Below are 14,980 nucleotides of genomic sequence, written 5' to 3'. Positions count from 1 at the left end.
CTCTCTACAAAAAATACAAAAATTAGTCAGCCATGATGACGCATGCCTGGAGTCCCAGCTATTTGGGAGGCTGAGGTGGAAGCACTGCCTGAGCCTGGGAGGCAGAGGTTGTAGTGAGCTGAGATCACACACCACTGCACTCCAGCCTGGCCAAAAGAATGAGACCCTGTCTCAAACAAAACAAAGCAACACCACTTCACACTCACTAGAACAGCTATAATTAGAAAGACAGAGAAAGCAGGGCACACTGGCTCATATCTGTAATCCCAGCGCTTTGGGTGGCTGAGAGGGGAGGATTACTTGAGGCAAGGAGTTCAAGACCAGCCTGGGCAACATAGTGAGACTCTGTCTCCACAAAAAATTAAGAAATTAGCCAGGTGTGGCAGCACATGCCTGTAATCCCAGCTACTCAGGGGGGCTGAGGTGGGAAGATCACTTGAGCCTGAGAGGTCAAGGCTACAGTCAGCTGTCATCATGCCACTGCACTCCACACTGGGCAACAAAGTGAAGCTCTATTCAGAAAAAAAAAAGACAGATAATATTAATAATGAGTGTTGGTGGGGATGTAGAAAAATTGGAGCCTTCGTACACTGTTGATAGAGATGTAAAATGGCACAGCAACTTTGGAAACAATCGGGCAGTTCCTCAAAATATTAAACATAGGGTTACCATATGACCCAGCAATTCCAATCCTAGGTATAGACTTGAAAGAAATGAAAACACACATCCATACAAAAACTAGTACACAAGTGTTCATTATAGCATTATTCATAACAGCCAAAAAATGAAAACAATCCAGATGTCCATCAACTGAAGAAAAAAAGTATTTTTTCCATATAATTTCCACAGATAAAATATTATTCAGCCATAAAAGGAAATAAAGTACTGATACATGGCCACAATATAGATGAACCTTGTCTTCAAGGTTCTTCTCCTATCACTTGCATAGTGAAATTTCTTGTAAAAGACTGAAAATAAGCCAGTCATAAAAGATCACACATTGATTCTTTACTTTTTTTTTTTTTTTTTGAGACCGAGTCTCGCTCTGTCACCTAGGCTGGAGTGCAGTGGCAGCGTCTTGGCTCACTGCAACCTTCGCCTCCCAGGTTCAAGCAATTCTTCTGCCTCAGCCTCCCAAGTAGCTGGGACTACAGGAGCGCACCACCACACCCAGTTAATTTTTGTATTTTTAGTAGAGACAGGGTTTCACCATATTGCCAGGCTGGTCTCCAACTCCTGACCTCGTGACTCACCCACCTCGGCCTCCCAAAGTGCTGAGATTACAGGCGTGAGCCGCCATGTCAAGCCTTGTTTGATTCTGTTACATGAAATGTCCAGAATAGGTATATCCATTGACAAAGAAAACAGATGAGCAGCTGCCTACGGGCTGGGGGACTTGGGAGGAATTAGGGGGTGAATTTAAAAAGGTATCTCCTGGGGGGTTATCAAGTGTTTTTAAAATTGTGGTGATGGCACGTAACTCTGTAGAATATACTAAAACCACTTTAAATGGGTGAACTGGATAGTATATAAATTATATCTCAATAAACCTGTTATGAAAAGACTTATTCGGAATAGCTAAGGATAATAGTAACTAACACTTTGTTCTAAAATGTTAGAGTTAAGGGATCCTTAAATGAAGCTGTATCCTGTAATGGGACATTAAGTAAACACTTTAAATAATATTAGATGATCTGGAGGATTATGTCTTTTAAAAAGATTCAAATAATGGTTACCTTATTTTAAAGAACATTTTGCAATAATTTACCACTAAATTATTTTTAATTGAGTAAGTTATATAGGCTTATGATTAAAAACAAATTTTTTTAACAGTACAAGTTCAGAGTTTATGCTGAAAAATAAGCCTCCCTAGGCCAGGCGCGGTGGCTCACACCTGTATTCCCAGCACTACGCACTACCGGAGGCAGACGTGGGCAGATAACTTACAGTCAGGAATTTAAGACCAGCCTGGCCAATGTGGCGAAACCTGTCTCTACTAAAAATACAAAAATTAGACAGGTGTGGCGTTGAGGCAGGCGTATCACTTGAGATCAGGAACTCAAGATCAGCCTGGCCAAAATGGCGAAACCCTGTCTCTACTATAAATACAAAAATTAGCCAGGTGTGGGGGCAAGCACCTGGAGTCCCAGCTACTTGGGAGGCTGAGGCGGGAGAATCGCTTGAACCTAGGAGGCGGAGGTTGCAGTAGGTCAAGATTGGGCCACTGCACTCCAGCTTGGGTGACAGAGTGAGACTGTCTCAATAAAAAAAAAAGGCCTCCCTCATTCCCATCCCTGTTGTTTGTTTCCTCTACCCGGAGGCAACTGCTATTTCCAGTTGCTTACATATTCTTCCAGAGGTGTTCTAATGTACACACTTAAACACACACTGTAACAGTACCACAAATTCTCTTCTGCACCTTGTTTTTTGTTGTTGTTTCAAAAAATCCAATAGGGCTGGGCAAGGTGGCTCACGCCTGTCATCCCAGCACTTTGGGAGGCCAAGGCGGGTGGATCATTTGAGTTCAGGAGTTCGAGACCAGCCAAGCCAACATGGCGAAACCCTGCGTCTACTAAAAATACAAAAAACTAGCCAGGTGTAGTACTGTATGCCTGTAATCCCAGCTACTCAGGAGACTGAGGCAGCAGAATCCCCTCAACCCAGGAGGCGGAGGTTGCAGTGAGCCAAGATCGCACCCTTGCACTCCAGCCTGGGCGACAGAGCAAGACTCCGTCTAAAAAAAAAAGTAGAGAGACACTGTAGTCGCAGCTACATTTCCCAGTACAGTGGTGGGCCAGGACAGCTATTATCTTAACTACTTTAACCTAAAACATGAAGTTGCTAGGGTTAAAAAAATTAGCTACAACACACTTGGGAAGGACTGGGGTGGAGAGTGGAATCTATGAATTTACAACGTGCTCCAATGTCTCAGGACATTGTTTTTAAAGAAGCAGCCACTCAGGACAGTTAACTCCAAAGGGTTGTAAACTAAGCTACCAAAAGTACTTATTTTAAAATGTGCGTGTGACGCTGCATAAAGCAAAAATTGCTTTCTGGAAGGATAAAGATACTGAAGATATATATAATAAAAAAAGTACAAACGCTTGGAGAGTAGTAAAATGTGGGAGTTATACAATGTAAGTAAAGAACTCACTCATCCAATAATAAAGCTTCATGAAGAATTTCAGGTGACATTTACTTTCAAAACTCTAGAGGTTCAACTTATCTTTCTATATTTGTCTAAAAATTATGAGGAAAGGACATCCTAGTTTTGTCATGATACTTTTCGGAACACTTAGCAGTTTCCATAATGCTTTTAACTTACTTGCCAACCCATGCTGTTCCTTTTGCTATCTTGTCCTATCACTTGCATAGGAAAATTTCTTGTCAAAGAGTAATTGGTTTACATTTATTGCTTCCATTTCCTTTCCCACCTTCAAGTCAATGACTCTTTAGCCCATGAAGTTTGGTTTCTCATCCTACCTCACTCCTTCACTTCATTTCAAATTAACTTTTTAAATCTTTTCTCTGAATCTTTTCGTACTATTTACCATCCCCCAGTTCTTGAAAGTACATTCTCTCCTCCTTTGGATTCTGTATTGCTACATTTTCCTGGTTAGCCTAACTACCATGCCTTCAGATGTTAGTTCCAATTTCTGTGAATTTCTGTGGTGAGTCCTCCCTGATCAAAAACTGGGTTAGGTATCCCTCCAACACGTTCCCACAGTATCGTATCTTATATTTGCCCTGCCGAAGCACTTACCATTCTTTCTGAATATGTCACCTTACTACTTTTCTATCCAACTAACCCGTAAATTATTTGAAGTTAGGAATTATGTATTTATTCTCCATTGTTTCTTAGAGTAGTGCCTAGTGTGTTCAATGAATAGGTTCTCCATCATCAGTTACAAGTACAAAACAAAAATTTACACTGTAAATCTCAAGTCATGATTTTGAATTCTAGTTTGTTGAGACTGTTAGACAATACCAAGAACAGTGAGAAAGTTATAGTGGATATTTGTAAGCAGCTAGCTTCAGTACTCAAATCAGAGTTAAGATTTCAATTAAGAAGGAACTGGCTATGATAGAGCAGGAGGAAAAACACCAAGAAGTAAGGAAACCTTGTAAAACCTGGGTCTTAGTATTACCTCACGGAAGCATTTAACTGTGAGCACTATGTAAAACTCAACTGGCAAAGAGAATCTGTTAAAGACAATAAAATAGTCAAAATATGAATTTAATATATTGTAACAGTAGTACTTTTTTAAAATATTCAAATTAGAATTGTGATTTAAGGTAAGAGAAATGATACAGTTTTCAGGGTGGAAGAAAATTGAAAGAATATCTTATTCAACTCAGAAAGAAAAAGAAACTGCTGGGTGCGGTGGTTCACACCTGTAATCCCAGCTCTGTGAGAGGCTAAGGTGGGTGGATCACCTGAGGTCAGGAGTTCAAGACCAGCCTGGCCAATATGGTGAAACCCCAACTCTACTAAAAATACAAAAATTAGCCAGGTGTAAAATTAGCCAGGTGTGGCAGCGGGAGTCTGTAGTCCCAGCTACTCGGGAGGCTGAGGCAGGAGAATCACTTGAACCTGGGAGGCAGAGGCTGCAGTGAGCCAAGACTAACAATGCACTCCAGTCTGGGCAACAAGAGCAAAACTCATGCCAAAAAAAAAAAAAAAAAAAGAAAGAAAAGAAAAGAAGAGGCCAGACGTGGTGGCTCATGCCTGTAATCCCAACACTTTGGGAGGCTGAGGCAGGCGGAACACGACATCAGGAGATTGAGACCATCCTGGCTAACACGGTGAAACCCCGTCTCTACTAAAAATACAAAAAATTAGCCGGGCTTGATGGCAGGCGCCTGTAGTCCCAACTACTCGGGAGGCTGAGGCAGGAGAATGGCATGAACCCGGGAGGTGAAGCCTGCAGTGAGCCGAGATCGCACCACTGCACTCCAGTCTGGGTGACAGAGCGAGACTCCGTCTCAAAAAAAAAAAAAAAACAAAAAAACTGGAGGAGCACGGCGGCTCACACCTATAATGCCAGCACTTTCAGAGGCCAGGTGGGCAGATTGCTTAAGCTCAGAGAAGTTCCAGACCAGCCTGGGCAACATGGTAAAACCCTGTCTCTACAAAAAACAAAACAAAACACACACACACAGACACACACACACACACACACACCAGAAAAATCAGCCAGACATGGTGGCATGCGCCTGTGGTCCCAGAGTTTGAGGCTGCAGTGATCACATCACTGCACTCCAGCCTGGACAACAGAGCAAGGTCATCTCGAAAGAAAGAATGAAAAGAAAAAAGAAAAATCCAGTGACATTAAATGGCTTACCTCCCCCTAAAGCCAAAAATTTCACGTTAGAGTTATGATCAGAACTTGAGAATTTGAAAATTCAGTTTACCACTTTACCTACTAAATAACTCACTGATCATTCTATTTCTCTGAGTACTTAATTTTCTTTTAAAACTTTTCTCATCACTTGTATATGTGAACAAGTTAACTTCCCACAAATGGACCCCATTAGAGATACACATATACAACTCTAAGATAAACAATAAAAATCCTTCAATATAAATAAATATTAGCCAGGCTTGATGGTGCATGTCTGTAATTCCAGCTACTTGGGAGGCTGAGGGAGGAGGAACACTTGAACTTAAGAGTCTGATAAAGGCTGTAGTACACTATGACTGTGCCTGTGAATAGCCATAACACTCCAGCCTGGGTGGCATAGTGAGACCCCATTAACAGATTCATTGTGAAAATAACACTGTCTAAGATTTGGTATACAGTAATTATTAGGAAGAGCTACTTAACAATTAAAGCAGAGAACATGAACAAGACAGTTGTAATTATCATGGAATTAAGTTATCTCTTAGATATCTTAAGACATCTTAAGACTAAACTTCCTTAGTAAACACTCAGGTAAAGCATCAAGTAAGTAAATCATCTCAGTTCAGTAAATTTTATTTTATATTTTGAGACGGAGTCTCACTCTGTCACCCAAGCTGGAATACAGTGGCACGATGTCAGCTCACTGCAGCCTCTGCCTTCCAGGCAGCAATTCTCATGCCTCAGCCTCCCAAGTAGCTGGGATTATAGACACGCACCATCACGGCAGGGTAATTTTTTTGTATTTTTAGTTGAGACAGGTTTTCACCATGTTGGCCAGGACGGTCTCAAACTCCTGGCCTCAAGTGATCTGCCTGCCTTGGCCTCCCCAAGTGCTGGGATTATAGGCATGAGCCACTGAGCCCAGCTTCAGTTCAATAAATGTTTAGGAAGGATATTTGTACTTAAGGGATTAACATCAGTTATTTGGTTGTCTTCCTTATCGCTGGTTCTATTCCAACTCTGTCCCCACATACCATATTTAACAATCTCCATTTGAATGGATTTGATTAAGTGAAAATTTTATCTTTTGAAGAATTCTGAGAGTTCCCTAGCAAACAGTATTAACAATATTTATGAGTGTTTCTGGATATTTAAAAAACACAGTTTAAATCTATTTTAATTTGGATGAGAAACAATTCTACTCACTGCCTACCTATTACACAGTTCTCCCCGTGGTGATAAAATAAACTCCAGAAAGATTTAGGTCTATAAATGACAACTTGGACAAGTTGTTGCTGCTTTAAAAAACAAATAGGGGTTGGAGGGAAGAGGAACCAAACTCTTACTCTTTTCCTTCCTTTCCTCACACTGAATACATTGATAGGTTATGGCTTAGAGGCTACTACTCAAAGTCCCACAGATTTTCCTTTGTCTAAATAATGGAAGTTGATTTACCCTCTGAAATACAAAGTCAGCACTAGCCTTAAACTACCAGATACTCACCGAGTTAGGGTAGTTCAAGCAGCAGATCTGACAAGGCATATCCTGTGCTGATGACCTTGTATTCATCTGGCGTGTTCGAGACTTTTTACTTGGATTAATTACATGACACTCAGCAAAGAGCTTCTCCAGGTTTCCATCAAAGTACCTGCATTATTTAAACAGAAAGGATAAGAGCCCAGCAACTGCACACTGTTAGAGCTCTCCAAAAACCTGATTTTCTATAGGGAAAAGCAAGAAGCTGAATTAAAATAAAACAAGATAATAACCTTTTTACTCTGAGGAAATAAAAGCTATATGGTACAAATTATAGCAAATAAAGGTGTGTGTATACATGTGCATATATATATTGCAAGCAGCAAAAAAAGTAGCAAAAATTCAGTCTACTCTCATATATACGAGTATATGTGTGTGTATGTATGTGTGTGTGTGGGTGTGTATATATATGTAAACTAGTCGACTGAGTTTTTGCTATTTTTTTTCTAAATTTTGTTTTTAAATAATTGAATCTTGGGAAGTTAAGCTATTAGTATTTTAACAGTACTGCAACTAAAATTTCAGGATTAAATATTACTCTACAAAGAGTAATATTTTACATGGGTAGGGTATATTTTATACAAATGAACTCATGTTCTTAATAATTTTAGTTAAAGCAATTTAAACATATTAGCTTTAGTAAACAATTTATCTTACCACACAAATCATCTTAAAAATACAATTATTACATGTGTCTCATTTTACATAATAGACTTGCTTTCTAAACGTTCTTTTGAAATATTTTTAATTTACTGAGAAAGGAGAAGAAATAGAAAAAAGTGTAACTTCAAACATTTTATATAAAATAAATTACATATTAGCTTTTCATAAAATATGTATCTAAATACAGAGGTGTTCCATATCTAATACATCAAGAGTATATGCCAAGTACTACCTAGAGTTTTAACTAAATAGCAAACCTCTGGACAGAAGATAGTAGAGCAGAACTTAAGCGGGAGTGGGCGGGGAAGATAGTGGTAAATACTTAGCACAATGTTTCCAATGAATTCAGATAAGACATGTTCCCTGGCCTCCTGAAATAGCTTACTATTCAAAAGGGAAAAGCAATAGATTCAAAAAAATTTAAAAAAACTTTCCAATTTGCAAAACCAATATAACCAGTAAAAAGAATGCGTAATCTGGTCAATTACTTTTTAGGTTGTAAAGCCCAGGTTACAGTAACTATAATGCTCTTTATATACAAACAGGAGATTTTCAATTTTAAAAGTAATTCAATACTCCAAAGGAATTTCCAATATTTTTAATTAAGGTCTTATTTAGGCTTCATGTCAAAGGTTACTATACCTTACTGTACCTCCAGAAAAATCATTCAAATGAAACAAACCATATCACTTCTCCTAAGACTAATAAATATCTTTTTTATAGATACTTTGACTACAGCATATTTCAATGAAATCATATTTTCAATTGAAATGCCAACACATTACAAAAAGGAGGATTATCAGAAAGTTAAAAGTTGTCAGGAATTCATACAAATAGAAAATTAATGTCTCTGATGATTCAGATAATCAGAATATATCTACAGCAGAAAATCAAATGCTTTCCTACAATTTCGAGACAGAGTCCCACTCTGTCGCCCAGACTGGAGTGCAGTGGTGCTATCTCGGCTCACTGCAAACTTTGCCACGGAGGTTCAAGCGATTCTCCTGCTTCAGCCGCCCGAGTAGCTGGAATTGCAGGCCTGCCACCATGCCCCGCTAATTTTTGTTCTGGTACCCAGGCGTGGTGGCTCACACCTGCAATCCCAGCACTTTGGGATGCGGAGGCCGGTGGATCACTTGAGATCAGCAGTTCAAGACCAGCCTGGCCAAAATGGTGAAACCCCATCTCTACTAAAAATACAAAAAATTAGCCCGGCACAGTGGCGGGTGCCTGTAATCCCAGCTACCCGGGAGGCCAAGGCATGAGAACTGCGTGAACCCAGGAGGCGAGGTTGCAGTGAGCCAAGATGGTGCCACTGCACTGCACTCTAGCCTGGGTGACAGAGCAAGACTGTCTCAATTTTTTTAAAAAAAGATAATATAAAATACCAACTTTTACCTGAAAAACTGAAAGCATACCAGACTAACACTAATTATCAATTCATAAACCAGCTAAATACCTTGTTTTATAAAAATATTCACACTCGGCGGGGCGCGGTGGCTCAAGCCTGTAATCCCAGCACTTTGGGAGGCCGAGACGGGCGGATGACGAGGTCAGGAGATCGGGATCATCCTGGCTGACACGGTGAACCCCGTCTCTACTAAAAAAAAAAAAAAAAATACAAAAAACTAGCCGGGCGTGGTGGTGGGCGCCTGTAGTCCCAGCTACTCGGGAGGCTGAGGCAGGAGAATGGCGTAAACCCGGGAGGCGGAGCTTGCAGTGAGCTGAGATCCTGGCACTGCACTCCAGCCTGGGCGACAGAACGAGACTCCGTCTCAAAAAAAAAAAAAAAAAAAAAAAAAATTCACGCTCAGAAGACAAACTTCTGTCATCCAAAATTTGACAACATGGAACTAATGACTCTTATACTCTGGTTAACATTCTAGATAGTAGTCTATGAGTATACAGCCACACGGACATGTGTCTCTAATTTCATATAAATAACACCCTAGTCCACATTTCCAACCTGCTTTCTTCACTAGACAATATCTAACAGACATCTTTGTCATTAAATGTCTACATTTTTCATTTTTGCACAATATTCCACTATAGTTATTTACTATAATATATCTAACCAATGTTATTCTTAAGGACATTTAAATGAGCCACATAAAAACAATCCTTGATTAAAATCTTAGCCCATTAGATAGGGAAAAATATCTAGAGTTAACTTGTATTTCTTTATTAGTGAAGGTGAACACATTTTTCTGTGGTGATCTTATTCCTTATGAAGTTCAGTGTGTAAAGAGGAAGAGTAAATCTTTGTTTCATGGGTTGCTTTCGTTCTCCCGTTTCTTTCTTGTCTTTCAACCTTCTTTAATGGTGTTTAATTATCACTTTAAAATTTTTAGGCCGGGCGCGGTGGCTCATGCCTGTAATCCCAGCACTTTGGGAGGCCGAGGCGGGCGGATCACGAGGTCAGGAGATCGAGACCATCCTGGCGAACATGGTGAAACCCCGTCTCTACTAAAAATACAAAAAATTAGCCGGGCGTGGTGGCGGGCGCCTGTAGTCCCAGCTACTCGGGAGGCTGAGGCAGGAGAATGGCGTGAACCCAGGAGGCGGAGCTTGCAGTGAGCTGACATCCCGCCGCTGCACTCCAGCCTGGGCGACAGAGCAAGACTCCGTCTACAAAAAAAAAAAAAAAAAAAAATTTATGTAGGCACATTTATCATGATACCCCACTGTGATTTCTGCAGTTTATACCACACTTTAAAAGACTTCTATACCCAAAGATTTTTTAATGGAAATTCATTAATGATTTAGATCTCACCTTTAAACTGTTTCTATTAAAACTGTTGATTTATTTTTGCGTAATAAGGAGTACGGGATTCCATTTCATTTCAATCCATTTATTGAAGGATTGTCTCATCTATTGGAAACACTTTTTCCCACCTTTAGTTCCAGCTTACACCTGACTTCCTCAAATAAGTGATCTCTGACACCTCCTCACTTCCAGCCCCATTAGATAAGTTTCCCTTCAATTACATCCCATTGTTACTCCTAGTCCTTTGCAGCACTTAACATTCCTAAGTGTAATCACTCTTTATGTTTGCTCTGCTAGAAGGTAAACCCCAGGAGGACTACTTTATTATTCCTGGAGCCCTGAAGTCTACAGGCATGTTACAAGCACTTAGTTTCTTCTTAAAGAGTAACTGACTAATCTAACTCTCCGCACTGACCTGTTTACCATATACCAAAAGTTCCTATTTAGACGAGTTTATTCCTGGACTCTCCATTCTATTCCACTAATTTGTCAGCTCTTGTAGTTGATAAATTCTCAATATTTGACAAAGATCCCTTTATCATTCTTCTCTTACAGAATTTTCTCTGCTATTCTTCCATATTTGTTTTCTTCAAGTTAAGTATAATCATTGTTAATTTTGTTTAATCCTGTGGAACTTTTACTACAATTGTATCAAGTAAACTGAAAGAACTGACTCTATAACATTGTCTTCCTAGCCAAGAACAAAGTATCTTTCAGTTTACTTAAATTCCAATTCCTATTCAGTCCTCTCAACAGTTTTATAACTTTTTTTCACTACGTAAATTCTGAACATATTCCAGTGACTTTATTCTCAGGTATTTCAAGTTCTTTTTGTTGGGAGAAAAGCTGAGTGTTGGGACAGAAGTCTATTTTTCTACTTCTTTTTGAGGGACAACTTAGGTAATTTCCATTTCTAAGCTTTCAAATGTATGTAAAAGTGGGCCAGCATGGGCCGGTGCAGTGGCTCACACAGCACTTTGGAAGGCCAAGGTGGGTGGATCACTTGAGGTCAGAGTTCCAGACCAGCCTGGCCAACATGGCAAAACCCCATCTCTACCAAAAAAAAAACACAAAAATTAGCTAGGCATGGTGGTGCCCACCTGTAATCCAAGCTACTCGGGAGGCTAAGGTGAGAGAATCACTTGAACTGGGAGGCAGAGGTTGCAATGAGCGGAGATTGCACCATTGCACTCCAGCCTGGGCGACAGAGCAAGACTCCATCTCAAAAAAAAAAAAAAAAGTATGTAAAAGTAGTACACAGTATTTTTCCTACCTCTAATTATGCCTTATTATTCTCAATATTGTGTCTTCTCCCCCTCCCCCAACACATTTGCCAATGGTTTATTTCCCCTTTAAAAGAAAAAAAGAACAACTTTATTTTTTTTTAGAGCAGTTTAAGGTTCACAGCAAACATGCACAGAAGCTACAGCTTCCATAAAACCCTGCCCCAACACACACACATAGCCTCCCTATCAACACCCCACACAGAGTGGTATATTCGATGAACCTACATTGACACACTATTGTCACCCGAAGTCTGTAGTTTACATGAGGGTTCATATTTGATGTTGTACATTCTATGGGTCAGGACAATTGCATAATGATATGTATCTACTATTACAGTATCATACAAAACAGTTTAGCCACCCCCCCACCCCCCCCCCAAAAAAAAAAAAACTGTGCTGTTGACTATTCATCCCTCTCTCTTCACTAACCCCTGGCAACCCCTGGCAATCACTGATCTTTTTTTTTTTTTTTTTTAATACTTTAAGTTCTAGGGTACATGTGCACAACATGCAGGTTTGTTACATATGTATACATGTGGCATGTTGGTGTGCTGCACCAATTAACTCGTCATTTACATTAGGTATATCTCCTAATGCTATCCCTCCCTGCTACCACCTCCCTATAATAGGCCCCGGTGTGTGATGTTCCCCTTCCTATGTCCAAGGGATCTCACTGTTCAATTCCCACCTATGAGTGAGAACATGCGGTATTTGGTTTTCTGTTCTTGTGATAGTTTGCCGAGAAAGATGGCTTCCAGCTGCATCCGTGTCCCTACAAAGGACACGAACTCATCCTTTTTTATGGCTGCACAGTATTCCATGGTGTATATGTGCCACATTTTCTTAATCCAGTCTGTCACTGATGGACATCTGGGTTGATTCCAAGTCTTTGCTATTGTCAATAGTGCCGCAATAAACATACGTGTGCATGTGTCTTTATAGCAGTATGACTTACGATCCTTTGGGTATATCCCCAGTAATGGGATGGCTGGGTCAAATGGTATTTCTAGTTCTAGATCCTTGAGGAATTGCCACACACCACTGATCTTTTCATTGTCTTCATAGTTTTGCCTTTTCCAGAGTGTCACATAGGTGGAATCATACAGTATACAGTCATTGCAGATTGGCTTATTTCATTTAATAATACGCATTTAAAGTCCCTCCATGGTTTTTCATGGTTTGATAGCTCATTTCGTTCGCACGGAATAATACCACACTTCTGGATGTAGCACCGTTTACAAATGCTTTCATCTACTGAAAGACAACTTGGCTGCTTCCAAGTTTTGGCAATTACGAATAAAGCTGCTATGAACATCCATGTGCAGGTTTTTGTGTGGACAGTCTTCAACTCATTAGGGTAACTATAAAGAAGTGTTGATTGCTGAGTTACATAGTAAGAGTACATCTTGTCTTGTAAGAATCTGCCACACTGTCTTCCATTTTGTGGCTGTACCATTTTGCATTCCCACGAGAAACGAATGAGAGTTCCTACTGCTCCACATCCTAGTCCACATTTGGTAGTCAGTATTTTGATTCTGGCCATTCTAATAGGTATGTACTGCTATCTCAATACAGAAGTTATTTTTTAGAAAGTTAGAAGACATGCTGGGTGCAGTGACACACGCCTATAACCCCAGCACTTTGGGAGGTGGAGAGGGGCAGATGACCTGAGGTCAGGAGTTTGAGACCAGCCTGGCCAACATGGTAAAACCCCCTCACTACTAAACATACAAACATTAACCGGGCGTGGTGGCGGCTGCCTATAATCCCAGCTACTCAGGAGGCTAAGGCAGGAGGATCCCTTGAACTCACAAGGCAGAGGTTGCAGTGAGCCGAGATGGCACCACTTGCACACACTCCAGCCTGGCTGACAGAGGCAAGACTCCATCTTGAAAAAAAAAAAAGTTAGAAGACATGGAAAGAGATCCAGAAGTTTCAACACGGATCCAGGAATTCCAGAAAGCATCAAGAGAATGGAGAAAAGATATGCTGAACAAGTAACAGCTAAGAATTTCCAAAACCAAAAATATGAATTGTCCGACTTAAAGGGCCCAACTGTTTATGTTTTTAAAACTCACATCCAGAAATATTACAGTAAGTTTCAGTATATTAAGAGTTTCTCTTATAGGACTCAAAGTTTGTCACATATGAAACAATTTATATTACAGGATATATTCTAGAGGAAAAACAGAGTATTTACAAAAAAACTAGTGGTATGCAAAAAGCGAGTTAGCCAGAAAAGGGGAGGAGGGGTATTATATACATAGATAGTAAAAACGCTTACAATCGAATAAAAAATTCAAATATCGACTGGGCACAGTGGCTCATGTCTGTAAGTCCAGCATTTTGGGAGGTCAAAGTGAAAGGATTGCTTGGGTCCAGGAGTTTGAGACCAGCCTGGGAAACATGGTGAAACCTTATCTCTACAAAAAATACAAAAACTAGCTAGGTATGGTGGTGCGTGTCTGTGGTCCCAGCTACTGGGGTTGCTGAAATGGAAAGATTGCTTGAACCCAGGAGGTCAAGGCTGTAGTGAGTCGTGATGTCACCGCTGCACTCCAGCCTGGGTGACAAAGTGAGACCCTGTCTCAAAAAGAAAAGAAAAGAAAAAAAAAAATCAAACATCAACTTATCAAAGTGATAAGGAAAAGGAAAGGACAAAGAAAAAATTGATGCTGCACTTTTTGTCTTATGCAGAGGATGGATTAAAACTTCAAGTATATATTATTATAAACTTTTATATAGTTTTCAGTATGCACATACAAATTGTAAAAGTGACTAGAGAAACTGAAATAGAATACATATATAACTTTGAAATTATTCGAGAAAAAGGAAAATCTGATGAAGCCAACAGAATAAGCGAGCAGAAAACATAATATAAAGCACAACTTAAAATGACAGTAATTTAATCTAAACATTAATTATAAAACATGAATATGTTAATCTGGGATATTAAAAGATAATAGTTTTTTCATTCAGATTCTTTTAAACATCACCTACATAGTACTTACAAAAGATACTCCTAAAACCAAATAACCCAGAAAGGTTGAATATTTAAAAAATGGAAAAGATACATCTGTCAAATGTATTAAAAAAAGAAAAAAAAAGTGTAGCAGTGCTAATAGCAGACAGCACAAAATATGATGTGAAAATCATTAAATGAGACAAAAAGATATTGCATTTTGATTTTAAAGACACTGTTTAAAGACTGAATTAAATCTTTTAGGTACCAATAGCTTATCTACAGAAACTACAAGGAGAAACTGAAACATTCACATACTCAGAAGTTTCCCAGAAACCTCCTTTTAATTTAAATTCACACTTACCACCTATTTTTTTTTAGAGCAGTTTAAGGTTCCCAGAAAAACTGAGCAGAAGCTACA

The 14,980-nt window shown here is 39.6% G+C and overlaps 1 protein-coding gene across 2 annotated transcripts in view; it reads right to left on the bottom strand.

The window, feature by feature from the left end:
• LOC105470181 (uncharacterized) overlaps positions 1-14,980 on the bottom strand; it is a 318,425-nt gene that overhangs the window by 107,256 nt on the left and 196,189 nt on the right. For both annotated transcript variants that reach the window (XM_071101026.1, XM_071101027.1), the window contains one exon: positions 6,849-6,993. In XM_071101026.1, coding sequence (XP_070957127.1) covers positions 6,849-6,993 — 145 coding nt within the window. The remainder of the gene's footprint in view (positions 1-6,848; positions 6,994-14,980) is intronic.

This window comes from Macaca nemestrina, chromosome 7 (genome assembly GCF_043159975.1).
Source record: "Macaca nemestrina isolate mMacNem1 chromosome 7, mMacNem.hap1, whole genome shotgun sequence".
Classification (NCBI taxonomy): domain Eukaryota; kingdom Metazoa; phylum Chordata; class Mammalia; order Primates; family Cercopithecidae; genus Macaca; species Macaca nemestrina.
Note: the sequence above shows the minus strand (reverse complement) of the source record. Positions and strands in the feature narration are given on the sequence as shown.